Source organism: Crotalus tigris, unplaced genomic scaffold (assembly GCF_016545835.1).
Source record: "Crotalus tigris isolate CLP2741 ecotype Arizona unplaced genomic scaffold, ASM1654583v1 scf7180000017947.1575755, whole genome shotgun sequence".
Lineage (NCBI taxonomy): Eukaryota > Metazoa > Chordata > Lepidosauria > Squamata > Viperidae > Crotalus > Crotalus tigris.
The window spans coordinates 126,746-154,613 of NW_024096739.1; the positions used below are offsets into that span (position 1 = coordinate 126,746).

General features: G+C 38.0%; 1 protein-coding gene across 1 annotated transcript; it reads right to left on the minus strand.

Moving 5' to 3' along the window:
* Positions 1-1,325: 1,325 nt before the first annotated feature.
* Positions 1,326-27,499, minus strand: LOC120308770 (opsin-5-like). Its single transcript, XM_039345245.1, has 5 exons — positions 27,412-27,499; positions 19,481-19,643; positions 18,078-18,205; positions 5,404-5,732; positions 1,326-2,096 (listed from the first exon to the last, which is right to left on the minus strand). The coding sequence occupies exons 1-5, from the start codon at positions 27,497-27,499 to the stop codon at positions 1,509-1,511; spliced, it is 1,296 nt and encodes a 431-aa protein (XP_039201179.1). The 3' UTR covers positions 1,326-1,508.
* Positions 27,500-27,868: the final 369 nt, after the last annotated feature.

The following is a 27,868-nucleotide window of genomic DNA, read 5'->3' on the forward strand; positions in this document are numbered from 1 at the left end:
AACAACACTGTTTGTTGATGTCCTATTTGCTCTTACTTTTGTCTCTTTGGAGCAACGTTGCATAAAAGGCTCTAGTGAGTTTAAGCTATTTATTACAGAGTCCTGGTATTTCACTGGCACTTAGCTTTCTTAATATGTGCCAACCTGAAAGGGATGGGATTGTCCTCTCAGATGGAGAGAAATACTTTTTATTTAAATCTTTACATCTAGTCTCTCCATTCTAAGGACATTCCTCCCTTTTCTTGTTGTTGCAGTGATGACCAAATGCCTTGGGAGCTCATTGTAAAACCCAGACTTTATCGTTAAAGAATGCTGTGTCGTTGGACGCCATTATTTTCAATGCCACGCTTGGGCATGAAATGACCATTGGCCAAAATTCTTCATTATGTTTTGAGTAGTTGTTCTTTTCTCAGACAGTGATGGATTTAAATCAGAAGCAGTAATATTGAATGCTTACTTGCTTAAAGAACTGCATTTTTCTAGGATGTTCCCTCAACTTAAGCCTCTTGCATGAGGTAGAAAGATGTCAGTATCTCTCAGATATAACTATGGAAACAGTAACTTTTCACTGTTGAGTTCCACAACTGATGTTAAGCTTTAGAGGACAGGATGGAACATCTATTGTAATAGCACCTTAAATTTCTTAGCTTTCTACCATGTAATACTTTATGAGAAATCAATGTTCTTTATCATTAATAAACTGTCATAATCATTCTTAAAGGCCAGGATAAATAGGAAAAATAAAACATGTAGAAATTAAATGAATAATATCTGAGTCAACGCTCTGGGATGGTTCTGTGCTAGCATGAATTAAAACTATTAAGGGCCAAAGGGAAATCTAGCTAAGGTATTACAGCAAACATCAGCACTGTGACTGCAAGACCCATAGAACCCACCCGACTGAACAACAGATATAAAACTTATCCAAGTTACTATGTACGTTTGTCAGCAGATGTGATAAGCCCTATGTCTCTGAGCTCTTATCAATTTATTTTGATTGGATTAATTTTTATGCACTCCAGTTATGTGTGCAAATTAATTATTTCTACCTTCAACATCAACTGCATGGACTGACTTAAACTGAGCTATACAGCTAACTCACAGTACAGTACAGATTGAACAGATTAGAAACCTGTTTTTGAGCCATTTCGCAGTTTGTGGTACTCCGATGTCATAATTGCCAGAAGGAGTTTTAGATTATGTTTTGTTTTCTTTGGGGGCTTGGCATTGTTGACTTTTTTTTTCTTACAGATGCAAAATTGCTGATACAAAATCACATCTATAAAAAAAATGTATAATTAGCAAAGAATACTTTGGGGAAAATGGCATGTAAGGATAAAAGATGAATTTTTAGATAGATTAAAAAAAAAACCTTTTCCCAGCTTTACAATGTTAACTGGACATGGTGAAAATTATAAATCAAATATCTGGATAGCTTTAGATAGTGGAAGGTGGCCATAGATAGAAAGGATCTACCCCTGCCTTTGAACCCTTTGCTCTTACCATGCTTACATAAGATCTCTCACAATGTTGGAAGGCAGAACGTCTCCTGTCACATTCATAGTCCCTATTCCAGTCTTTTTCTTGGTCATGAGCACCATGACTTGCACAGTTCGCTTAAAACTTGGCCGGCAAGCTCTTCCATCTCTCAGAAGTGTGAGAGGGTTAGTCTTGGAGGCTGTGTCAGATTTCTGGGTGAGCCTATAGCACCTAGGATAATTGCTGAAGCATTCAAAAGTGTCAGAACAATTCCTACAGGATCCACGGTGGTCAGTGAAAGCAGCAGAGAATCTCATGGAAGCCCGGCCATCTGGCGTGTGGAAGGATCGGAGGGTGATGACCCTGGACCGGCTGCAACAGCAGACTGCACACACTGCCTGGAAGAATGAGAGGTCTTTAGAAAGGAACTTCTGGAAGTTGGGCTTGAAGAGCAGATACACCAGAGGATTGTAGGTGGCCGAGGACTTGGCAAAGACAGCAGACAGGGCAAAGGCCAGGATTGGCACTTTGCTGGCATCGCCAAATGCTGCCCACATAGCAACAATGGCATAGGGGGTCCAAGCAGCCAAAAATCCAATGCACACAGAAATACTGAGCTGGAAAAGAGAGGGAACAACCAAGATCAAAATGGTAATATGTTCCACGTTTTGCTTCATCTTAAGGTTCTGTAAGGGGATTCATACATTGCAATAAGATAAGAGAGTGGCTTGATTGGTTTGGGTTAATATGATACGTAAACCCAGCCAATTATAATTTATTCAGGAAATCATGGTTAAGCAAGCAATGACTTAATGTGATTTGTGACTCTATAACTCAACCATCCATAACTCAGCCATTCTTAAGTTTGATTAAGCTTATACAGTAGAATCTGGTTGAATGTTGAGCTTTGTGGCATGCCAGTGCAGAAATTTTACAATCTCTATGGAATATCTCAGGGTCAGAGTTACTACAAATATGCATTGATTTTAAACAAATATAATTCTCTGGACTTCCTCAAACAATATGCAGTACAGTTGTGTAATGACAGTACTGGGATGTTCCTTAAAAATAGACAATCTTCCTATATGTTTCTGTTTCCCAGGCTTCTCCGAAAAAAAAAAGTGATTTGACCATTAAGTATGTTGTATAGATACATCTAACCACATTAGTCTGCTTCAGTCCATTCCAGACAATGGGGAATAATTTTAGTATCCACACAGCCTTTTCTGTGACAAAAATGGAAGGTTATCAACTTCAGACCCTGCCTTCCTCCCTCCCTCCCTCCCTCCCTTCCTCCCTCCCTCCCTCCCTCCCTCCCTCCCTCCCTCTCTCCCTCCCTCCCTCCCTCCCTCTTTTAGCTTGGCATGGTCTAATTATATGGACATTACCTTTGCAGGTAATATATTGAATGTGAAAAAATTAGCTTCTTGCATTTCCTGTGCATGAGATTTTGCTTTGTTTTTTTTTAAAAGATAAGGTAAAATCTCCCTGGAGTCAAAACTGACTTCTGGTGATTACATGGAGATATCCATATTTTTCTGGCAACAGTATAGAAATGGTTGCTATTGCCTCCTTTGAATGTTTCCAGTTGCCTCTCCTATAAAAGCAGGACGGCATCAGAGCTAAGCAATGTGTTGCAACTGAATAGCATCATCATCGCATCATTCTGTACTCAAGAGATCTAGCTGCGAGAAGATAAATAAGTATCTAGTGCACTTCTGGAGAGAAACTATCTACTGCAGCTCAGAATAATATGCTGCCTGCGTGTATATTTAATTAGCCTGTAATTAATGAGTTAATTAATTCAACTGGTGAATTGGTTAGTGCATTCAACCAGATGATAAACAAGCCCTGGAGTTTCTCTTCTCTTTAGATAAGCAGGCTATGATATGCTGCTGACATACTGCTTGCCGATCAAGAGGGTAAGGTGTGTACACAGTTAAATTAAGTTGTCAAATCATGACAGGCAACCGTGCAACATGAATGAGCAAATCATCCTGATGTAATAGAACTCTCTCTCATTTTATCTTTGCCTGCTGCTGTGCTTGATTCATCATGCCACCTCCATCTTCCAATGGCATTTTTGTGGGGGAACCATTTTTTTTTTAAAAAATCCCCAAATTGAAGATTCTTCATATGAGGATTCCCATGGATTCTGGAAGAATATATCATTGGCAAGAAAGGGGTGGTGGTGGATGCATTTAAACCAGCAGCAGGGATGTCACTGAGGGTAGATACCCCAGCTGTATGACTTAGAATTGATTGCTAAGCAGATTGTCACATTCCTGCTTTCCTCCATTCACATCCCTCTTAGGACATTTATGTGCAGTCTTGCACTGTAGAATCTCTTTAGACACCTAGCAGTAGCAACATGGACATAACGTTTGCTGCTGTTGTGGTTTTCTTGATGAAGAATAAGCTCTATTTAAAACAGATGTGCAGTTTGGAGATCCATTGTATCATGCCATCAACATTTCCTTATGCTTTATATTTCTCAAAATGCTTTGGCAAGCAATCAAGGCAACTGAATGGAGCTGAGCATTTACTGGCTGGATGCCCTTCCTGATGTCTATGCAGAGCTCACAGCAGATATTGTCTCTTTGTGCCCAGAGAGTGAAATATCTGCTGCTATGTAAGATTGAACCTACAGTCTCCTGACTGTGAGACAAAAACTCCACCTCTAGGCCATCATGCCACTTGAAGAGTGATAAATGTATCTAGGGCTTTTAAATGCTTTGCTTCTCTTTTGCTTGCTGACTTTCAACGCCATATTTCCTTCTTGCTATTTGGCCAACATCTCTTCTTAAATCACCAAGATATTCCTTGGATATTTTGAAAGACCCTATACAATTTTTTTATCAATTTTTTTAAACCAAATGATGTCATTGGGGCCAGATTTCGAGTTAAAGATACAGTGTTGAAGGAGTTATATAAGAAAATTCTACAGTTACACATTATTTAATTTCTTTACTATACATTTATACATTGAACTGTACTCTTTGACTTATTGTACAACCAAAATTGGGAGTAGAATTTCCCTTGCTAAGCAACGTGATTGATAAGCAAGTTGTGCCTGATTTCATGACCTTTTTTCATGGATGTTAAGTGAATCTCTGCAGTTGTTAAGCAAATCCGGCTTCCCCTATTGATTTTGCTTGTCAGAGTTAGTTGAGAATATTGCAAATGGTGATCACCTGTCCTCAGAACAGTGGAACCATCTTAAATACATTATGTGACTGTGGGGATGCTGAGATGGTTTTTCAGTGCTGTTGAAACTCTGAATGGTCGCTAAATGAATGGTTGTAAGTAGAGGACTGCCTGTAAAATAGTTAGTTTCCTTTTGGGTCAGAATGTTTTGTGACTCTAAGTTCTGTGGTTTGTAAAATATGGTTTATGATTTAAATATGATACAGGAACTCAGCCAATTATTGCTTAGATTATGTTTAAGGAAAACATGACTTTTAGCAATGTATAAAGTGAATATATATATCTTGAACCTTGCATAACAAATCCATAATAACCCAAAAGTGAAAAAAGACACTGGATGTCTGTTGCAGAGGGAAAGGATGTTGTATGTATCATGACACCCTTTTGCAAATAATGTGAATTATGCATTTTGCATCTGTTATAGATGCCTATTATTTTAAGATACAGTATTTTTAGATTAGCTATAGAATCCCAGAGCCCAAATTGGAACTGAGAAACTGATCATCTACCTGAACACAATTCATTCCACTGTTTGATGCTTATATAACATCCTTCAATTGGTGAAACAGTTTTTGTCAGTAAATTAAGGTATCATTTGGGCTTATTTTCCTTCTTGCAGGAAAGCATCTCAGAGAATACAAGACTAAAATTAAGAGATTTTTTTTCTAAAAATACTGCCTCCATATTCCTCCATCCACATTGTGCTTCAATCCTTACCTTGACAATTAGGCTGTGGACACTGTTGTGTTTGCTCTGGGGTGACATATGCTGTTTCACTGCTCTTCTGGACACTTTCACAGTCCAAAGGATGAGCGAGTAGGAGATGATTATCAGGGTGCATGGAATGATGTAACAGAAGACAAAGAGGGCCATGATGTAGAGTTTGGCTTCTCTGGTTGAAGCTTTCCATTTGATGCAGCAAGCAGTCCCATAAGGCTCTGGACCATAACTGCCCCAGTCAGCCAGAGGAGCTGCTGCGAAGATGAATGCATAAATCCAGACACAGGCTAGCAAGACCCCAGCATATGGTGGAGAAAATTTATTGCCTAAAGGAAGAGGGAAGGAGATGGGTTAGAGCTTTTCCCAATTAAGGCCACTCTGTTTATTCGTTTAAAGGATTCTTTGTCTGAAATGGCAGCAAGAAAATGGGCAGGGCAGCCTAATCAAAGCTAACAGTCTAAAATGTAAATGGAAGTACCTGATTTTTATTTTTTACCTCAGTGAGAATTTGAGGAAGTCACAATTTCCACAGTGCTGACTGAAATTTCTTGGGATGGAAGCATGGTAGTCCACTACAGTTATGACAGTTGTAAAACAGTTTTACAATGTTTTTCTTGGCAGTTGTTAAATGAACATGGTGGTCACGAAGCAATGGTGGTTGTTGTAAAGTGAATGCAATGGTGGTTAAGGGATGATTTTGCTGAAAATTGGAAGTGCCGGTTTTCAGCATAGCCATCATAAAACACAATAATGTGACTATGGACTTTGCAAATAGAGGTTAATATAGGTGTTGCCAAACATCTGAAGTTTAGTCCCATGACTAGGGAGGGGATCGGAACTTTGAATCTGGGTCATAAGTTCCTTTTTTCAGGTCAGGCATTACTGGTTGTAATTCAAGGATCTTCTAATAGAAACAATATAAATCACTAGAGATGTGCTGTGTTCCTTCAAATGCTGTACTATCATCCCAGTGCCAAAGAAACCCTCCATCAAAGAACTGAATGACTACAGACTGGTTGCTCTGACATACGTAGTTATGAAACCTTTGAAAGGTGAGTGCTGGCCCACCTGAAAACCATCATGGATCTATTGTTAGACCCCTTGCAATTTGCCTATCGAGCAAATAGATCAGCAGATGATGCTGTTAATATGGCTCTGCACTACATCCTACAACATCTTAAATCTCCAAAGACCTATGCAAGGATCCTTTTTGTAGATTTCAGTTCAACATTCAATACCATCATTGCAGATATTCTTCTCACTAAACTAAATCAGCTAGCCATGCCTGACCACACCTAACTGACAGGAAGCAGCAAGTGAAGCTACACAAAATCACATCAGATACCTGTACAATTAGCACAGCCCCCCCCCCAGGGCTGTGTGCTCACTCCACTTCTCTTCTCTCTATATACCAATGACTGCATCTCAAAAGATCCCTCTGTTAAAGTATTGAAGTTTGTAGATGATATAACAATGATTGGTCTCATTTGAGACAACGATGAAGTTGCATACAGATGGGAGGTTGAGCAATTAGCCTTGTGGTGTGGCCGGTACCATCTTGAACTGAATACACTCAAAACTGTAGAAATGACAGTAGATTTTAGGAGAAACCCTACTATTTTACAACCTCTTACAATACTAAACAATACAATATCAATAGTAGAGACCTTCAATTTTTTAGGTTCCATAATACCTCAAGATTTAAAATGGATACCTAACATTAAAAATATTATCAAAACAGCACAACAAAGAATGTTCTTCCTGTGCCAACTCAGAAATCTCAGACTGCCCAAGTATCTGCTGATAGAGTTCTACAAAGCAATTATTGAGTCTTTTCATTTGCACCTCTATAACTGTCTGGTTTGGAACTGCAACCACACAAGACAGACATAGGCTTCAACGAATAGTTAGAACTACAAAAAAAACCCAATTGCTACTAGCCTGACTTCCATTGAAGACCTGTATACTGCATGAGCAAGAAAGAGGGCTGTGAAAATATCTACAGACCCCTCTCATCCTGGACATAAACTGTTTCAACTTTCTCCCTCAAGACGACGCTATAGGGCAGTGATGGTGAACCTTTTAGAGACTGAGTGCCCAAACTGCAACCTAAAACCCACTTATACATCGTCAAGTGCCGGGTGGGTGTGGCCCATTGGTTGGGTGTGGCCAATTGGGTGGGCGTGACCAATTGGGTGGGCATGGCTGCAGTGGTAATGGCAGACTGGGTAGGACTAAAAAGTTCAATCAATCAATTCCAACTTTACAAGAACTTTTTTTTCCTCACGAGAAGTTGAAATTGACTGATTGAACCTTTTCTTTTTTTTGCACATGGTGGCGGAGGCCTAAAGTGAAAAGGTTTTATAAAACCCAGCTGAAGGCCTAGGACTGGGCGATGATGCATGTGCCCACAGAGAGGGCTTTGAGTGCCACCTCTGGCACCCATGCCATACGTTCGCCACCACTGCTATAGAGCATTACACACCAAAATGACTGGACATAAGTTTTTTACCCATGCTGTCATTCTGCTTATCAACTAATTCCTTCAACATTGTCAAACTACTTACCCTATTTTCCGGCGTATAAGATGACTTTCTAAAGCGTGGAAATCGGCGCCAAAGTCGGGGGTCTTCTTATACGCCGAGTCGTCTTATACGCCAGAAATTACGATAGTTTCTGGTGTATAAGATGACTTTCTAGACATGGAAATCAGCGCCGAAGTCGGGGGTCGTCTTATACACCAAGTCGTCCTATACGCGGGAAAATACAGTAGTAAATCTGTATTACTATTATTCTCCTCATCTTTCCTATTACCTATCCTTATCTTCTTATGACTATAACTTTGTTGCTTGTATCTTACAATTTATATTGTTTTTTAATATTCTAGTATGATTTATGTTGTTTGTTTAGCTAGTATTCTATGATTATCACTAAGTGTTGCATCTTTTGATTTATGATGAAGTGTTGTATTTGATGATTTATGATGAATGTATTTTTATGTTGTTTATGATCATGAATTATCACTATTACTTGTATGTACACTGAGAGCTTATATATCGGAGACAAGTGCCTTGTGTGTCCAACTACACTTGGCCAATAAAGAATTCTATTCTATTCTATTCTATTCTATTCTATTCTATTCTATTCTATTCTATTCTGCAATCTATCTTCTATCAAGTCAAACCATAAGCCATGGATGTCTGCAGGATGTAGTCATAAACGTTGAGATGGCAGCAGTGATGATGCAATCAAAACTTTGCTCATTTTCTGTGTGCGCCACTTGGAATCAGATCATCAGAGCTACTTTCTTGACTTTGAGGACCGTTCCTGGCAACACTTCTGCCATAGGCTGTTTTTTTCTATACTAATTCTGTCTAGAAATATCAGCTCATGTTTTACCTCTAAGCTATATCCTTATAGTGGAAACAAAGTCATTTTTAGATATGCACACTATGGAGGTTGTTTTTATGGAGTGAATTTTACAAGAGAAGGCCATTGCTGTTTTTTATAGATACAAAAGGAAAAAGAGACCTAGAAGTTGTACAAAGAACAATGCATCGAGATGTATTGTTAAAACTAAAAATGGAGAAACTATTAAAAGCAGATTCAGGTCTCACATATAAAATATGCAGGTGAATTACTGAGTTCCCTAAATAAAGCACATCCATATTATTTAAGGTGTAATATGAATCTCTTTTGCACGTTGTAAGAATTGTGATGAAAGTTTCCATATGAGTCATTCAAAATTGATTTTCTCTAGTCTTTTCATTGCTGATTCATAAAATAACATCTATTGTTATATCATGGGTATGTATTATCCAGGGACATGTGGATAAAAACAGGTTTTACATTAAAAAAGGCCCTTTTTCAATATGGTTGGGAAAATCTTCTGTCCAAGCCACTGGTGGTATGTCCTAACTATGCTCAGTTAAATGATTCAGTAGGTCATATGAGGCAGCTTCCTATAGTAAGTCCCTATTATATATTTTAAACCAGGCACCATAAAATTAGTTTTGTTTCTTTTTGTTTTGGATCCAGAAGCATCAAAACAAAATCAACAGCAAATTAAAACTTAAAATCAGATTCTTTCTCTGATTCTTTTTTTAATTTTTTGAGTTAATTTTTAAAGTTGGATTGCTTTATTCCTACAAAAACAATTTGCTAAATTCTATGCATGTTTACTGAGAAGTGAACTATTGAGTTCAGTGAAACACTAGCATGTTTTGTTCCAATCGAATCCAACCCACCCAATCCAATCTAATCCAATATGTGAACTGGAGGTAAAGGTTAGTATCATTCTTATGGATCCTGTCTTTTTAATTTGTCTTTTTTTTCCGTGGCTAGAGTCCATAAGTAAGATAATTTGCAACTCAGGATTGACCTGTGGGGTTCTTAGTGCTCTGAGATTGGTTGTTTGCTGCCTATAAAACTGGAACAAAAAACTGCTATTGGTTAAAGTGCAACAAACCCCACACACCCTCAAACTGAAAATGTTTCCTAGATCTGCAAGTAAACAATCAAATAAGCTCAGAGTAAGCTAAAATCTCCACCTCTCAATATTTCTGCTACCTAAGAAGGCTACGTGAAATGACTATAAAAGGAAAACAGTGTTTGTGAAATATTTGCATATGATAATGTGTACATCACCATCAAACCTGACACCAACCAGAGCATAGAAAAATTCAAAGAAGTAATGCAAGATTGGAAGATGTGAAGAGACCTTACCCATAGAATCACCATGAGTTGGACATGACCAAATGGATAACATTAAATTGTACATTTGGTTCTGAACTTGGAAAGCATTTTTATAATTTGGAATACATGACTGACTGGGGAAAAGTGTCTAGTGAGAAGGAATCAACCCTGTGATCAGAACCACAGCCATGTGATTGGAATATCACAATGCATGAAAAAAAGGGGGCAAGGCTTTGATTGCAAGCTTGTGAGCACCATTTTTTTTTTTTACTTTTTTGATCACCATCCCTGAAGGGGAGGATTGTTGTTGGCCTTATTTTATTAGAAGCTATTTCAGCCTTTACATTCACAACCAGTGTCATTATTTAGAATAACTATGATTATTCTCAGTTTTTGTTTCACAGGTAATTTAATCTCAGGGAACAGTAGTATACCAACCACCAAGGGAAAAGATTCAGCTTTTTAGGTTTTGAGATTTACAGAATGCCCGAATTACCTTTTTTTCAAAAAACTGCTGGAGATTATTTTTAAAAACACTATTTGCATGCACGGTTGTCCCTCTGCTTTCTTGCAAAAAAGCTGTAGCAACTACTCTGACCAATGGCTCTTAAACAAGAAATTGCATATTTGCATGTCAAACTGCACTGGCCAGTATTTTCAGAGCCTTTTTGATGCATTATCTGTAATGTTAGGTTTGATAAAAAAAATTGGATTTGAGGACAGTATTCTCTCTATATATAAAAGTAACTTCCATTTACTTCAAGGTGAGTGATTTTATGGACACATCAGTGCCTGCTTTACAAAGCCAAGTGTATATCATATTGATGCTGATTTATTTAATATAGTGGAATGTTAGAATTATTCACTCTGTCCTATTTTAGACTTGTTAGCCAGAAATAAAGAAGTTCTTTGGAATCAATTTGGGATAAGCATATGGAACCATAGCTTGTTTATCAGAAACATGAAAGATTCTTGGAGCATCCTAACAATATTACGTTACAATATCCACAGATATTTGCTATAATGCATCTGGTAATCTTTGAATAATGCAAGATTTGTAATAGTTTTGTGCTATGGACTAACTCCAGTTAAGCAACAACTATTTTGTCTATGGAGATTCTCAATCATCCAGTTGTCCCAAAGATGCTTTTCAAAAGGTAGTTGGACTTTCTTGGTTTTTTCCTTGAAAATGTTTCACTTCTCATCCAAGAAGCTTCTTCGGTTCATATCCCTATGACTTGTGTAATTTGATAAAAAAATGAACCCTTTTAACACAAAATACTGAATCATAGCCACCAAATAAGGGGTTACAAAATTTAACAAACTGGTTGAAATTAACCTGCAGTATCTTAATAGATTGTACAAATGAAGTCCTGAGAAAATTTAATTGATTAATTAAATACTTTTGTATTCTCAGAATAAATACTTGTTAAATTTCTGGCATTCTCCTTCTTGACTTAATGGAGACCTGGGTATCTTGAGGTTGAGGTTGTAACTATAAATTAGGGCTACCATTCACACTTTTAAAGCTTTAATTCAACCATCTTATTGGGAAAAGGATATATCATTTTCAGCAGCCTTCCTCAATTTGGTGCTTTCCAAATAATTGGTCTACAACTTTACCCATTGATTAAGTGCCATTAAGTCAGTGTCAGCTCTTAGTGATCATATGAATAGATTCTCACCAGAATAATTTGTCCTTAGGTGGGCCTTTTAGATCTCTTAATGATGCATTGATTGCTGTTGTAACTGAATCCATCCACATTGCAACTTGTTTCTTCTTCTTTTCTTTAGCTTTTCTAAGAATTATGGATTTTTTAGGGGATCTTTAGGTGATATATCCAAAATATTATGGTTAGAGCCTCATCAATAGTGCTTTCCAGGAGAATTCTGGCTTGATTTGTTCAATGATTCATTAGTTTGTTTTCCTGGCTATTCAGGGTAAATGGCTTCTCTAGCACCAAAGTTCATCCGTGTCCTGTTTCTTCAAAGTCTAGGTCTTGCATTCATAGAATATCATAGGAAAAACTATTGCTGAATTCTATTTGTTACAGAGCCATCATTTTAAGGCTCTCATTGTAATCCTACCAGGTGCTAGTCTGAGAGATATTTCTTGACTTTGCTGTTGATGATCAACCCTAAAATGCAAGGCTATTCACCATTTCAATGTCTGTTGTCAGTTCTGACGATGGTTGATGTATACTATTGTCATTTCTTTAGCCTTCTTTACATTTAATCGTAGTTCTTTTTCCCCCACTATATTCTTTGATTTTCATTACTAGCCTTGAAGATTATCTACATACTCAGCAATCAGACTGGTGTTATCAGCATAGCACAGATTATTGATGTTTCTTCCTCCAGTTTTAAATCCATGCTCATCTTCTTCCGATCCAGCTTTTCTAATATGTATTTTGCACATTTATGTTTCATAAATAGGCAGAAAGTATACAGACTTATACCTTTGCCAGTTTGGAACAAGTCTATTTCATCTTGTTTCACAACTCCCTTAGCTATCTTCTTCTTCTTCTTCTTCTTCTTCTTCTTCTTCTTCTTCTTCTTCTTCTTCTTCTTCTTCTTCTTCTTCTTCTTCTTCTTCTTCTTCTTCTTCTTCTTCTTCTTCGTCTTCTTCTTCTTCTTCTTCTTCTTCTTCTTCTTCTTCTTCTTCTTCTTCTTCTTCTTCTTCTTCTTCTTCTTCTTCTTCTTCTTCTTCTTCTTCTTCTTCTTCTTCTTCTTCTTCTTCTTCTTCTTCTTCTTCTTCTTCTTCTGCCATATCCGTTATTGGACGTTGACGATCATGTTGGCAATCATGTTTTTATCAGCAGCCGCATGAAAAAGTGCTGCTGAGTTTTGTCCAAAGCAGTCCCTTAGATTTTGAAGCAATGATGTTAATAATAATAATAATAGTAAAGTTAGAAGAGACCTTGGAGGTCATCTAGTCCAATCCCCTGCCAGGCAGGTAACCCTATACCATTTTAGACAAATGGCTGTCCAGTTTCTTCTTAAAAACTTCCAGTGTTGGAGCATTCACCGCTTCTGGAAGCAGGTTGTTCCACTGATTAATTGTTCTAACTGTCAGGAAGTTTCTCCTTAGTTCTAGGTTGCTTCTCTCTTTGGTTAGCTTCCATCCATTACTTCTTGTCCTGCCTTCAGGTGCTCTGGAAAATAGTTTGACTCCCTCTTCTTTGTGGCAGCCCCTGAGATATTGGAACACTGCTATCATGTCCCCCCTCGTCCTTCTCTTCATTAAACTAGACATACCCAATTCCAGCAACCGTTCCTTATATGTTTTAGCCTTCAATCTCCTAATCATTTTTGTTGCTCTTCTCTGTACTCTTTCTAGAGTCTCAACATCTTTTTTACATCATGGTGACCAAAACTGGATGCAGTATTCCAAGTGTGGCCTTATCAAGGCATTGTAAAGTGGTATTAATACTTCACGTGATCTTGATTCTATCCCTCTGTTAATGCAGCCTAGCACTGTGTTGGCTTTTTTGGCATCTGCAGCGCACTGCTGGCTCATATTTAAATGATTGTCCACTAGGACTCCGAGATCCCTCTCACAGTTACTACTATTGAGCAAGGTACCCCCTATACTATACCTGTACATTTGGTTTTTCTTGCCTAAATGTAGAACCTTACTTTTTCACCATTGAATTTCATATTGTTAGATAGCGCCCAGTGTTCAAGTCTGTCCAGATCCTCCTGTATCCTAAGCCTGTCTTCTGGAGTGTTGGCTATTCCTGCCAGCTTAGTGTCATCTGCAAATTTGATGAGTTCCCTATCTATCCCCTTGTCCAAATCGTTGATGAAGATGTTGAAGAGCACCGGGCCCAGAACAGAGCCCTGGGGCACCTCACTACACACTTCTCTCCATGTAGATGTGGTTCCGTTGAGGACCACGTGCTGAGTACGGCTGGTCAGCCAGCTACGGATCCATCTGGTGGTGATGTTGTCTAACCTGCATTTTTCTATCTTATCAAGTAGTAGATTGTGATCTACTTTGTCAAATGCCTTACTGAAGTCCAAGTAAATTATATCCACAGCATTCCTCTGGTCCACTAATTTTGTCACTTGGTTAAAGAATGCAATAAGATTTGTCTGGCATGATCTGTTTTTGACAAATCCGTGTTGGCTTTTAGTAATGACTTTGTTTGTCTCTAGGTGTTCGCTGATTCGTTGTTTGATTATCTTTTCCAGAATCTTCCCAGGTATTGAGGTCAGGCTGATAGGTCTGTAATTTCCTGGATCCATTTTTTTTTTCTTTTTTGAAGATGGGAACTACGTCAGTTCTTTTCCAGTCCTCTGGTAGTTCCCCAGTGCTCCAGGATCTTTGAAAAATATAGTTCAGTGGTTCTGAGATCACATCTGCCAGTTCCTTGAGAACCTTGGGGTGTAATCCATCTGGTCCTGGTGATTTGAACTCGTCTAGGTTGGACAGGTGCTCACTTACCATTTTCTTGCCTATCTTAACTTGTATTTCTATTCTGTTTTTTATGGCACTATTTTTAGTGTTCTCCTTCTGCCTTAGCTATCTTCAGTGGTAGTCAGATATATCAGAAAAGTGCAAGATTAGATGGATGATCTATAGGCATGCTAGTAATTGTTGACCCTAACCCTAACCCCATGTAGGATGTACACAAATAGGATTTTTGGCTGATTACATAACACACTTTCTGAAGGGGTTGAGGAGCATTGAAGTTCCTTTGTATCCTTTCCTACAGAATTACTCATTGTTCTACACTGTTTCTTTAAACAGGCAATAGGTGTAGGGTGTGTGGTTGTTGATATCTCAAATAAATCCACTGCAGCTTGCAGCCATTCACTGAAGGTAATTGACTATAATCTACCATGCTGATCAATTGCACATTAGTAGACAGATGTTTTGACTCATTGACTCTCACAGATGTGTGTGTCTGTGTTTGGGAAAATCTAGGGAGAAAGGTAGATTAACTCCACCATGACATTTGTACATTCAGTGGATATCAGAACTAGTCCCTATAGGGTTATATGCATGAGCATATATTTACATTTTAAAATGTGAAATGTGACAAAAAAGTGGGGTTTTTATATTATATCAAAAATCAAACTTCTATAAATTGGAATCTGTTTTGTAAGAATTTTTGTATGTCATATTCCTTTCTTCCCCTTTTCATCTCCTACTTAAATTTTAAACATTTTGATTCTTTAGACTTAAAACTCCAATTCCTCCCCTCCCTATCCACAGTCTGAGTCTTCAGACATATGTAAGAATAACATTTCTTTGAAACTAAGCAATTTGAGATATGCTGACTTTACTCATTGCCTCATGGGGAAAACCTAATGTGCGTTAGAAGAATGATAAGCTATTGAGGCCACAAAATTATTTCACGGTACTTAGAAGACAAACCAAAACTGTACAAGGAAGAGAGGCTGCTTGGTGGCTGCTGGTTAATAGCCAAAATTAGTTTTCAGCTTTCCTCCATTTTTTCTAGTCAACTTTGTAATTTGGAAGAATGGGCCTTTAAGTGCCGCTTTGACTGCGTAAATGAAGTTCCTCATGATAGATTTTTAAAAAGAAAGTAAGATGTATACTATTATAAATAGTGACAATATAATATGTTTGTTATGCAAGCATTTCTCTATTTTCACTTAATAGGTTTTTGGATTTAGCTGTAGGAATTGTGCTTCTGTGGCTATATTTAGTTTCACCTTTCCCCCCTTCCCAATATTTCCTAACTTTTTGATAGTGACTGGGCTACATCATTTTTAATGAGGTCTGCAGCACCTTCCCAGTTGGCTCAGAAAGGCTGGTCTACAATAATAAAAGGATGAGTGGTTGGAGAGAAGGAAAGAAAGATGCTCATTCTTGTTCAGCATATTTACTTTATAACCCGTGAGCTAATAAGGTTTAGTTTTTTCCTTATGATCTTATTAAATCAATCACTAGGAACTCCAAAATACAGTTGACATAAATCAACACCCCCAAATCAGATTGGAATCCCATGCAATTTTCTTGGTAAAGATTTGGAAGTGGTTCAGCACTGATTTCTGCCAGGAAGCTCTTGAACAGTAGCTTAAAGTCTGATGTTTCTTGCTGATCTCCCACTAAGTAATAATCAGATCTAACCATGTTAAGAACTGGACTATTAAAAAGAAACAGAATAACAGAGTTGGAAGGGACTTTGGAATCCCTAATCCAACCCCCTACTCAGGCAGGAGACCTTATACAGTTCTGGACAAGTGGTTGTCCAACCTCTTCTTGAAACCTCCAGTGATGGAGCATTCAAAACTGTTCCACTTGTTCATTATTCTCATTGTTCCACTTGTTCATTATTCTCATTGTTAGGAAGTTTCTTCTTAGTTCTAGGTTGCTTCTCTCCTTGGTTAGTTTCCATCCATTGCTTCTTGTCCTGCCTTCAGGCGCTTTGGAGAATAGCTTGACATCCTCTTCTAGGAGAGAAATGGTTTATAATGTATGTAGCCATGATTTATTTAACTACTGGTATGATGATCTATTCAATTAACACCTGCTAGTTTTTTTTTCTTTCACACCTGCCTGCCTGTTTGGTCCTTCAATAACTTTTATCCAGCAAAGTTTTAAATACTTTATTTAACACAAGCAAGGACTACAGAAATACAAGATTCATTACATTTAGATTATTTAACTTATGTATATAGAAAACACTGGATCAGTTACCCTGTTTTTGACTGGGAGAGGGCAATTGACCAAAGCAGCACTGTGCTGCAAACTCCATTACTTTGGTAAATGGGCTGCCATGCCACATACACAAAAGGGGCATAACTTAGATTGCAGTGGGAAAATGCTGCTTTTGGCATTTTATCCCCCTCTCTGCAGTTTTTGTATGTAGAACTTTTTCTATTTTGTGATGATTTGTATAAAAGCATGTCATCTCTTCAATTTAAACTCAGTCAATAGAACATGTCCTGATCCAGTCAGGTTTTTCATTCCTATTACAAATATATCCAAAATACATTGATGCACATTAATGAGAATAAACAAATCTTGTATACATGTAGCATAGGATGGATGCCAGCTGACACAGGGACTTATTGACTAAAGACTGATGTTGTTCATTGCAGCTTGATTTGGAAGAAATATATTGGACATAATTCCCAGAATCTGACTGCAAATTAAGCCAGTTTTCTCTGTTTGGGTTATATTTTTCTTTCAACCCATTTCTTCCAAAGATTATATATTCTGCTTAGTTTGTCTAACCTACAGAATATGTGCATTAAGTCTTGCCAAAGGATACAAGGAGTCCAGGTACATTTTGAATTTTTTTCTTCCCTTTCAGCGATTGGTACAACTCTTTCTGGTTGGAGAATAATGTGAAAAGAGCTATATTAATAAAAATTATTAGCATGGGCCAATTCTTCTACTGAATGGCTGTTTGGAGAAATTAGCACTGAATGACCCTTACCAAGAGAATTCTTTAAGTTTTTAGATTCTGCAATTCTCCCGTCAAAATATTTTTTCATATGAGCAATTTTGGATTTTCACTTCATCATCATAAATATGAAACACTTTCTTCTAGTGATGTAACAAGTTATTGCTTTTAGTCTGGATGCTGGAAAGAGATCAAGGATGATGGAAGAGAAGAAAAAGATATAAGATATCCCAGAGATTGGACGGGGTGAAAAATAAGTTGCCTCTTCCACCAAATCCTTAGAACTTTAATGCAAATCCTTAAGTTTGGAACCTTAAATACAAAAGAACCAGAGGTCTAATCTACATATACAAATGAAAAGGGAAAATTGGAAGCTGCTGGTTTTCTTCTTTTTTATGCTAATTATTGCTAATTCAAAGGCTTGACAAATAGACTGTCTAATCATGGAAAGATCTCCAAAGGGAGATATTGCCATGACTCTAGGATCCTGGGAAAGAGCTGGGGTGATGGAACAAGGGTCAAGATGAACAGGACACAGAGTAAGACAGTTAGCAAGAGAAGGGCATTTAAGATGCATGTCCCACCTACCATAAGCTGGATAACAGACCTTCATGCAGCAAACTGTGCTCAGTGCAGTCAGGCTGGTGAGGCTGCACAGACCAAAGAGAACTCCACAGAAAGCGTAAAAGGTACACATGGCATGGTTGAACAGCCACCTAGAAAAAAGAGATAATAGGAAAATAATCCTATTAAACCAGGAGAAATTAGGTCTCCCGTATTCTAATTGGAAAGAGGTATGTTTTAGCATCTAAGAAAAGTAAAGTTTTCCCCTCTAAGGGATGGTACTTTTAAAATATTTCTTTTTGGGGGGAAATGGAAAAATTAATATGCTACCTGCTAAGATCAGTGGTGGGATTCAGCCAGTTCGCACCACTTCGGCGGAACCGGTAGCTAATTTTGTGTTGCCCAGGCCCAGAATGGACTTCCAGAAGCAGCATCCACACAGAGAACTGGTTGTTCACATATTTGAATCCCACCACTGGCTATGATGCTTGCTAACCTCTGTCACTACTCAACTTGCCATAGAAACAGGGACAAGGGGAAGCTTCTGGAATATCTTTGAGTCCCAACTGGTGGGAATTATCACTGTCAGGTAAGTTGATGTGAAAGTGTTAATACAGTATTTAATTCCAACTTTATCCTCATGCATATTTATTATTGCATTGGCTTTATTATTGCTATTGTTTTTTTCTGTACCATTTAAAAATTTCAAGATTTGGAAAGTTTAAACATTTCATAAGTATATAAATTTGTCCATGATACCAGCTTGGCTTGATAACATCTGCTTGAAAATCATTTGACCAAGTCAGTTTCTCCTAAGTTGGAACTCTCCAGATATTCAGGGAGATTCTCAGTCTTCCAGGTCATGGTTGTCTCAAAGGTGGTTATTCAAGAGGCAACTGGACTTTCTTGGGTTTTCTTGAAGATGTTTCTCTTCTCATCCAAGAAGCTTCTTCAACTCTGACTGGATGGTCAGAGCTGAAGAAGCTTCTTGGATGAGAAGCAAAACGTCTTCAAAGAAAAACAAGAAAGTCCAGTTGCCTCTTGAAAAAGCACCTTTGAGACAACTCTCCATATACATAGTGATTACATTTCCCATTATTCTGAAGGAGCCAAAGTCCTTTATTTTATCCCATATTATTAACAGTTTGAAAATGAGAAGCAGAGGTTACGGAGGAAATAGCGGAACTCCATCGTTCTCTGCTCTGGATTTAATCTGTTTTTTCCTTCTGATTTTTTTTTTAAAGCATGAAAACATTGTTAGGAGCTTCAAAATAGCACACCTATGTTAACTCTTGATTACCACACTACTGAAGCTAAACAAAAGCTGTAACAAGAAGAAAACTGAGTCAATGGAAGTCAACCTGATCTTCTGAAGGGAAGAAAGAAATCCAGTTGTATTAATTAAATGACTGAATGGATGGAGCTACCTGTGTGCAAAGAAGGATGGTGTGGCCAGTGGAAAGAGGATCAAAGTCATGCCTATGTCACTGATGGCAAGATTCACAATAAAGAATTCTGCAGGTTTCAGAAGGGCTCTTTTCTGGTAGGCAACCCATAGGAGAAGTGAATTTCCAAAGAGAGACACTACACCTGAAAGCAAATCAAAATGATGATTTAGAATCTGGAAAAAGAAGATGACACATTCAGCTACTCTATTTATAAACTATTATGAGTTGCATAAGAACTGCATCTGCAATGACATCTAATATAGTCATGATAAATTATAGTGAAGTTTATACATATTTAGGGCACTCATTCCTGACCTGATATTCTCCAGGCTATGTTGGCTTGGAATTTGGAGAGACATAATCTCAACATATCTGAAAGGCATTAGATGGAGACAATTGCTTTATATCTGAATCTTCTTTTGTTTCTTTCTTTGCAAGAACATGGCTCTGTTCGCACAATATGTTTCCTCCAATTACTAACCCAGTCAAATATCCTTACTACCGGTTTTAGCAATACACAATCATTGCTGAATTATAATCTACATTTTTGGGATTCTAGAGCCCCCATTTATTTTCTCTGATAACCCTTAAAGCCATGAATCAGGACAGTTAGATGAGGCTTCAGGAAATAGCCTACAGTAGCCAAGCTTAGGCAGACAGCAACAGGGCTGACTTGGACAATGGAGCCAGTCAGTATTAAAAACATATGTTCAGTATTGCAAGGACTTGATACTGAGTTATAAAGTGGAAGGTCTTACTTTTTCAGCCACTCTTTCCAGTATTTTTTCTTGGATGACTAAATATGCAGACAAATTACATATTTCCACCACACAACTGTTTAGGTAGAATTAATTTAATCCTGTAAATCAGTGTTTCTCAAATTTGGCAACTTTAAGCTGTTTGGAATTCAACTCCCAGGCCAGCATGGCTGGCTGGGGAATTCTGGGAATTGAAGTCTACACATCTTAAAGCTGCCAAGATTGAGAAACACAGCTGTAGATGATTCAATTTCTCTTGGATTAAATTTAATCTCCCGGAGATTAGTTGATGAAGTTAATTAACTAATTTATGGAGATCCCACAATATATTACCTCCTCCTCACTTAAAATAGTTAAGTTTGTTATAGGATCTGGGTCAATGTTTCACAAAGGCCATCTGTACAATCAACCAGCAATGTTCTTCTCCTATTTGATCCTACAGAATTTCCCAAGCTTTTTGATATATGGCCATTGCAATTTAGCTTAACTGTCCATTTCCATATTTTATCCTTTCTCAGCCTAGTGCCTTCATTTCTGTTGTACTTAAAGTCCCATAAAATGTGGATAAGGCAGCTGTTAATTATAAAAGTTTGTCTTACTTGGTCCTTCGGCCAAAACTATATTAATCACAAAATTTCTCAAGTAGAATCCAGGTAACTTTTGTTAAGAATCAGTGCCTCACTGAAATATGCTGAAAAGAATAGTGTTTATTTTGAGTGGTTTTGATTGCAAGTTTCATTCTAATTAAACAACCATTTGCAACCATTTCTGGCAGAGATTTATTCTACTAGTTTGAGATAAATTATAAGATTTCTCTCTCTCTCTCTCTCTCCTATAGAAATATTTATACAATAATATATTGTGTGCCAAAACAAGTGAAAGAGAGGGAAAAATATTATGCAACTAAAGCTACAGAGACAAGTTGTCTTTTGTTTGAACACAGTTGAGACAACACTGATAATTAAAATTTAATACCTAGGATTTTCCTTTTCCATTAAGTCAGGCTAATTTCATTTAAAAAGCGTTTTCCTACATAACTCACAAAGGAGGCCCTGATTACTCCAGGGACAGGTTTGGGGCATTTGGAATGACTGCCTGATAGATTGGGTTGCAAATTAAATATTATGATAACAGTAACATGCTGAAGATGGAAAATAGCTGCTCTAGTGATTTTATCTTAGCCCAAATCCTTTGGGGCTCATTCTTACTCAACATGCATTGGAGTTCTGAGTATAAATCACTTCTGTGGGGAAAAAAATGGGATTTACATATTCATGTTTCCTCTTCTTCATTTTTAGACACACTAATTCACTTACTTAGAACTTTATTAAAGTCTAATACAAAGAGTGCTGAGTTTTGATAAGTAGATATCCTACAGATCTACCATATCTGGGTTTGCATAAAGCAAGATACCCACTCAATATATCTCTTTTCTCCCATCTCCTTCAGATGTCCCAAAAGTGCTTTTCCAAAAGGTAACTGGACTTTCCTGTTTTTTTCCATTAAAAATGTTTTGCTTCTAATCGAAGAAGCTTCTCCAGTTCTTAAAAAAAAAAAGAACTGAAGAAGCTTCTTGGATGAGAATTGAAATGTGTTCAAGGAAAAAAAAACCCAGAAAGTCCAATTGCCTTTTGGAAAAACATATTTAGGACAATCATGACCAGGATCATTGAGAATCTCCATACACATCTCCTCCAGAGTTCTACAGCCCAGATATAACAGTCACATTATTCTGGATGAGCTGCAAGTAGGTTAATAATGTTGATGGGAAAACTGGACAACAGACATTGACAGTGGATTCCAAAGGTTGCCCAAATTAACTCTCAGCTATTTGAAATTCTGGCTGGGGATGCTGGCAGCTATAGTTCTGCGACATCAAAAAGCCACACATTTCCCATTCATTGAGAACAGTAGCTAGAGATGGAGAAGTAAAACTGGGGAGGAGACAAAGTCCTGTGGACGTGCAGAAGGTACAATAGCTTGGACTGTCAGGCCCTTCTTTCTCAGACTTTTTCAGAAAGCCCAATATGTCTATTGGATGTCTGGAGCAGACTCCCTTCAACATTTCTTCAGTCTTATAGAGCTGAATATAGGCTTACAAAAAACACTCAACACAGGTAGTCCTCGACTTACAACTACAATTGAGCCCAAAATTTCTGTTGCTAAGTGAGACATTTGTTAAATGAGTTTTGCCCCCATTTTATGACTTTTCTTGCCACGGTTAAGTGAATCACTGCACTTGATCAGTTAGTAACCTGGTTGTTAAGTGAATCTGGTTTCCACATTGACTTTGTTTGTCAGGAAGGGGATCACATGAATCGGGGACACTGCAATCGTCATAAATATGAACCAGTTGATCACATGATCATGGGGTTGCTACAAAGATCATAACTATGAAAAACTGTCATAAGTCACATTTTCCAGTGCCATTGTAACTTTGAACTGTCACTAAATGAACTGTTGTAAAACGAGGATCACCTGTATGTTAAGATCATCTGTCCATAGAACTACCATTCCATTTAGTCATTGGAATTCAATATTTACAAACTTATGCAGCTGAGATATCCACTATGTCTATCTGCAAATTTGAAGTGATGCCACCTGCCTTCTCTGATCTCACATCCTCCAACTCATTTGGGCACCAGGGACCGGTTCCATGGAGAGAGATTTTTCCGTGGACCAGAGGGGATGTGGTTTTGCATGCTGCCTGCATCCCTCAGATGGGGCTTTGCTTGTTTACGTGGAGCAGTTGCAGGCATGCTACGGACTGGTGCCGGTCCACAGATTGGGGGTTGGGGACCTCTGCTCCAACTCATGGCCAGGAATTTGGGAACCTAATACAGCTGGAAGGTTATGTTACAGTAATCAACATACTTGTCACACAGTTAATGGACTTTGGTTTCAGAGCGCACTCCACATTATATGAGCATGTTGACATCCTTCATCTTTAAGTCCTATGAAATCAAGTGTTTATGCCCTGAGAGTCTTTCAAGAACAAGGTTGTCTGTTCCTCTTTTCTTACAGTGTAAAGCAGGCAAAGTATAATACCTGCCTGCTATTCAAACTGTTCCCTCGAGGAAACCAGTCTGTTGTTGAGGCTGATTTCTGAATAAACTGAAAACATGGACTGGTGCTGCAAGGATGTTGTCAGTCAGGCTCATAATGTCAAGATGATTGCTAAAGGCTGATTTGGTGGTCAATGACAAATTAATGCAGGTCATCAGAAAGAAAGTCATTTGAGGGAATGGAGAATAAACAAACTGCAAGGACTGTTGGAGAAACGTTCTTTTTCGGAACCATTTTTTTCCAACCAGTTAGCACAATATATTCAAAGTCACATTCTAATTCTAACTTGGTAGCAGAAAGGCAGAGAGTTCTATTTTTGGCCAAAAAGTGATAGCTATTTAGGGCACATTTGTGGAATAATTTTGAAAAACATTTTGAAACCTTATTGAATATACACTTGAGATTCTCCATCATAAATGCTTGGAGGTACTGAGGGTTTCCAGGATTGAACTTACCATTAGGCTGAGTGAGCTGGAGGTGTTAAGAGGTACAGGGATGGAATTAAAAGCAACAAGCATTATACACAGTGCAAATTTCTCAAGCTAGCTTGCTATCTGTTTCTTTCAGGAGCACTGAGAAACATATGCTTCTTTGGTAATATTGAATCGAGTCCTGTGCATCAAATCCCACTACACCAGGGTTCCCCAACCTTAGCAAGTTTAAGACATGTGGAATTCAGTTCCCAGAATTCCTCAGTCAGACATGCTGGCTGGGAATTCTGAGAGTTGAAATCCACATGTCTTGATGTTGCCAAGGTTGGGAAACCATGCATTACCCTGACTAGGAGCATAGATGCAGGAGTTTGCAAATGAAAGAAATTGAGAATTTAAATTTGAGATTAAAGACTGCTCAGCAATGATGAAAAAAAGGAGGGAAAATCATCTCTTTGGAATGGATGGAAAGGTTATATCTAGAATATCATGCATACAATTGCATCAGCTAGAAAGTATGGAATATATTACATACAAAATTAGGCCAAAAAAGAAAGCTGTGCAAATATCATCCATTTTATTAATGTATGCAGACCGCAGAATTCAGCTGCCGGATATGAATATAGAATTCCTTAAAAGCAAGACAGAAATTGAACAGATAATCTGATCCTGATCAGAGTGGTCTGGTTATGAGTACAAAGAGATTTGTTCCCAAGATGTTCTACATGAAGTTGAGATAAAAATAGTCATTATCGTCATCGTCATCATCATCATCATCCAGAGCAATATCTTTTTGAAGATGGGTGTCCTTAATAACCTTTATGGCATACTTCATTAAATATTTCCACATATTTCCATGCTAGATATTGATTCTAGAAATCTAAGGCCTGGCTGACTTGTGCCCTGAGATCTGGATTGCTTGCTTGAACAGACTCCCAGTTGATCCCTTCATTTCAGAAGTCATTTTTGCCAAGGGACCATCAATCCTTTTTCACTCTGACAGCAGTGATCCCTTTTTCAGTGCATCATTAAGCATCTCCAAGAAGCAGACAGGACTGACGCTGATTAATTTCTACTGCTGCTTCTGGAAGGCTAAAACAGAGAAGTCCCTGGGAAGGCAGAAGGCTGGGTTTGTGTGCATTGGAATGCTATTTTATTTGTCCGGTTCTAATTGGATACAATGGATTTGGCCCACTTTTTATTGTAACTATGGTTGCTGAGAACTCTTTTTTTTTCCTAGAAGGAGGAGTGCCTACTAATCAACATCTGCAGTTTGCAGAACTGAATGGTGATTATTTTTCTATATTAGGTGGGGAATTTGCAGAGTATATAGAAAACAAGCATAACAGGGAGAAGGAGAAGGCTAGCTCAAATGTTCTCAGTAATCCACAGGTTTTTTTAAAGTGCAGGGAAATGTGTCAAATCTATCAGACTGCACTGGGACAGGCTACCTGCCTGTTGCTGATCAAGGCACTGGACAAACATTGCCCAAGGAAAAACCTGGAACAATGTATTTATGATGAAGCCTGCTAGTTGCCTGAGGATGCTTTGTGCTCATGTTAGATCTGCTGGTATGTGGATGAGTAGGATTAAAAAACAATCCATAAATATGTTAAACACATAAGAATTAAGTTTGTCAATGCTGAAAAAAAGAGTTGGAAGAAAATGCTTATGGAGTCTGGAGAAAAAAGATATGGCTGCTTTAATAAGTAGATTTAAAAAGTGGATGCTTTTTTTCTAGACTGGCTCAGAAAAATGCGGTTGCTTTAAGAATGTGCTACACTCACATTCCCAAAAAGAAAAAAGAAGAAAAAGAAAAAAACATTATTGCATCATTTAGATCAGGGGTCGGCAACCATAAACACTCAAAGAGCCACTTGGACCCGTTTCCCAGAAAAAAGAAAACACTGGGAGCTGCAAAACCTGTGCGCGGGTCACATGAGGGGGGGAAGCTTGATGGAAGAGTTTAATTAAAAAGAAATAGAGGCTGCTGTGCATGAATTCTCTCTCTCTCTCTCTCTCTCTCTCTCTCTCTCTCTCTCTCTCTCTCTCTCTCTCCCCCTCCCTCCCTCCCTCCCTCCCTCCCTCCCTCTCTCTCTCTCTCTCTCTCTCCAAATGGTGGAGGAGGCTGGGAGCTGCAGGAGAAGGCTCAAAGAGCCACATGTGGCTCCAGAGCCACAGGTTGCTGACCTGTGGTTTAGTTGATTATAAATGATTATACTAGAGTAACTGAGTCTATCTAATGAAAGACTGGAGGTCTCAATCTTTTTTTCTAAATATTCTCTGACTATATTGCCCTTAATCCCACCTTTCTGGAACTGCCTGGTAATTATTGCTATTACCATCTATCTTTCAGGACAAAGTTTTTATTTTCTGTTTCCTTTGAAACATGACATGTGGGACAGGCAAGGACCAACAGCCAAAATAACTCATTAGCAACTAGTGGGAAATTAAACTCAATAAAAATGAAATAAATTTTACATCATATCCTTGGCCTGTAAAGTGAGATGAGTAGCAAAGGAAACCAGATCCCCCACTCCATTTGGAAGATAGATCACTGTCACAAGTAATAAATAAAATTATTCTTTAAAAAAGGAGAAGAGAATGCCCTTTTTCTTTTAAGTAATCACCTGTAAAACATTTCATAGCAAAGGAGAGAAATATATTCTCTATTTTAAACACAGAAAGTATCTAAAATTAATTTTCCATAGAAATACTATAAAGGACAATATACAATTCTCGGCAGACACATTCTACTCATAATGAAGTAACTCTGATGGTCCAGGGAACATAAGTATCTTAAGCATTAACAGACATCATGACATTATAAAGTAGGCATAGAATACAAATTAAACTTGCTACCATCCTTAGTTAATTTTTCACTTGCACTCAAAAAAATGGAAAAAACTTCTGAACAGATGTTGCCTCTGTCCCAATAATGGTACCTGAAAATTGTGTTTCTTGCACATTCTAATTGAAATTTGAGGAAGGGAAGTTGTTCAGCAACTTCTGCTTTATCTTTAAAAATACTAATCATGTTTCATTCTAGCTAAAAGGGAGGGTTTCAGGTCATCTGCTTGTTGAATACATGCCCAAACAATGTGTTTCTGCTTGTGATGGAGATGTATACTGAGCCGTATAGCCTGAAGGGAACTTGCTATCTATTTATTACAATTTTAATAATAAAAAAATACTGAATACCTGATGCCTGAATTTTAATTCTTAAAAAATTTAAAATTTTGGATGCTCTTTCAGGCAGCATTGCCTTGACCCACTAGATTTTAAAATCTTGTGATTGATTTTCCAGCCATGCCAACTAGCCAAGTGCTTGCAAGAAAATAAGATGCTTCTTGAAGCAAGTTCCAAAATCCCCAATATTTTTTTATAAAAAAGAATGCTTGCAATGAAGTTGATGGGAAGAAGATTTAGAACAATCACAATAATATACTAATTTGCCCAGCATGTACCATAATGAACCTATAGAGTTTATTATCACAGTGATCACTAACTTGAATTGCTTTAAAAGTGTGTGTGGGGTGCTGGTGGTGAAATGTAGCGTAATACAGGCCTTGGCCTCATCCAGCAGGGTGAAAGAATCTCCAAATAGGGGTTGTTGTTTTTTTTTCAGAAATGCTTCCTTTCCTCCCAAGCTTACCAAAGAATGAATAGAGAGTTCCAAAGATCAGATCTTCTCCTTCAGATAAGGTTGACAAGAACGCTGGGGCACTGGAGGCATTTTCCATCTGCAGATAAATCAGAAAACAGAAAAGGAAGCAAATGCCAGTCAGCACTGGTTTGATCAGTCTGCATCATTCAACCCTCCCCCCCCCCCGCCCAAACAGAACACTGTCCAAAGGCAGCCTGTTCCTTCTTGGCTGTCAGCTTCAACCAAATCAACCATGGGATTACAAGCACACTGCAGTGAAGAAAAATATGAACGGCTCATATGGATTCTGGCACTTAGATATGGGCTGTAGAACCAGCAGATAATAAAAACTGGCTGGGCCATCCAGTTGCGGTAATCTTACGTAATTATGGCTTTGTGCATTTGTGCATTTAATAATAAAATGTTAATTAGCATATATAGCTATAGATAGATAGCTATAGAGATA

Bases quoted from the DNA above. Each gene is read 5' to 3' on its own strand.
- LOC120308770 (XM_039345245.1), bottom strand. From the start codon at position 27,499: ATGGAAAATGCCTCCAGTGCCCCAGCGTTCTTGTCAACCTTATCTGAA. The intron at 18,206-19,480 runs GTAGCTCCATCC...TCTTTTTTCTAG, and splicing joins CCATCCTTCTTTGCACACAG to GTGGCTGTTCAACCATGCCA. The intron at 2,097-5,403 runs GTAAGGATTGAA...TCTCTTTTCCAG, and splicing joins TCCACAGCCTAATTGTCAAG to CTCAGTATTTCTGTGTGCAT.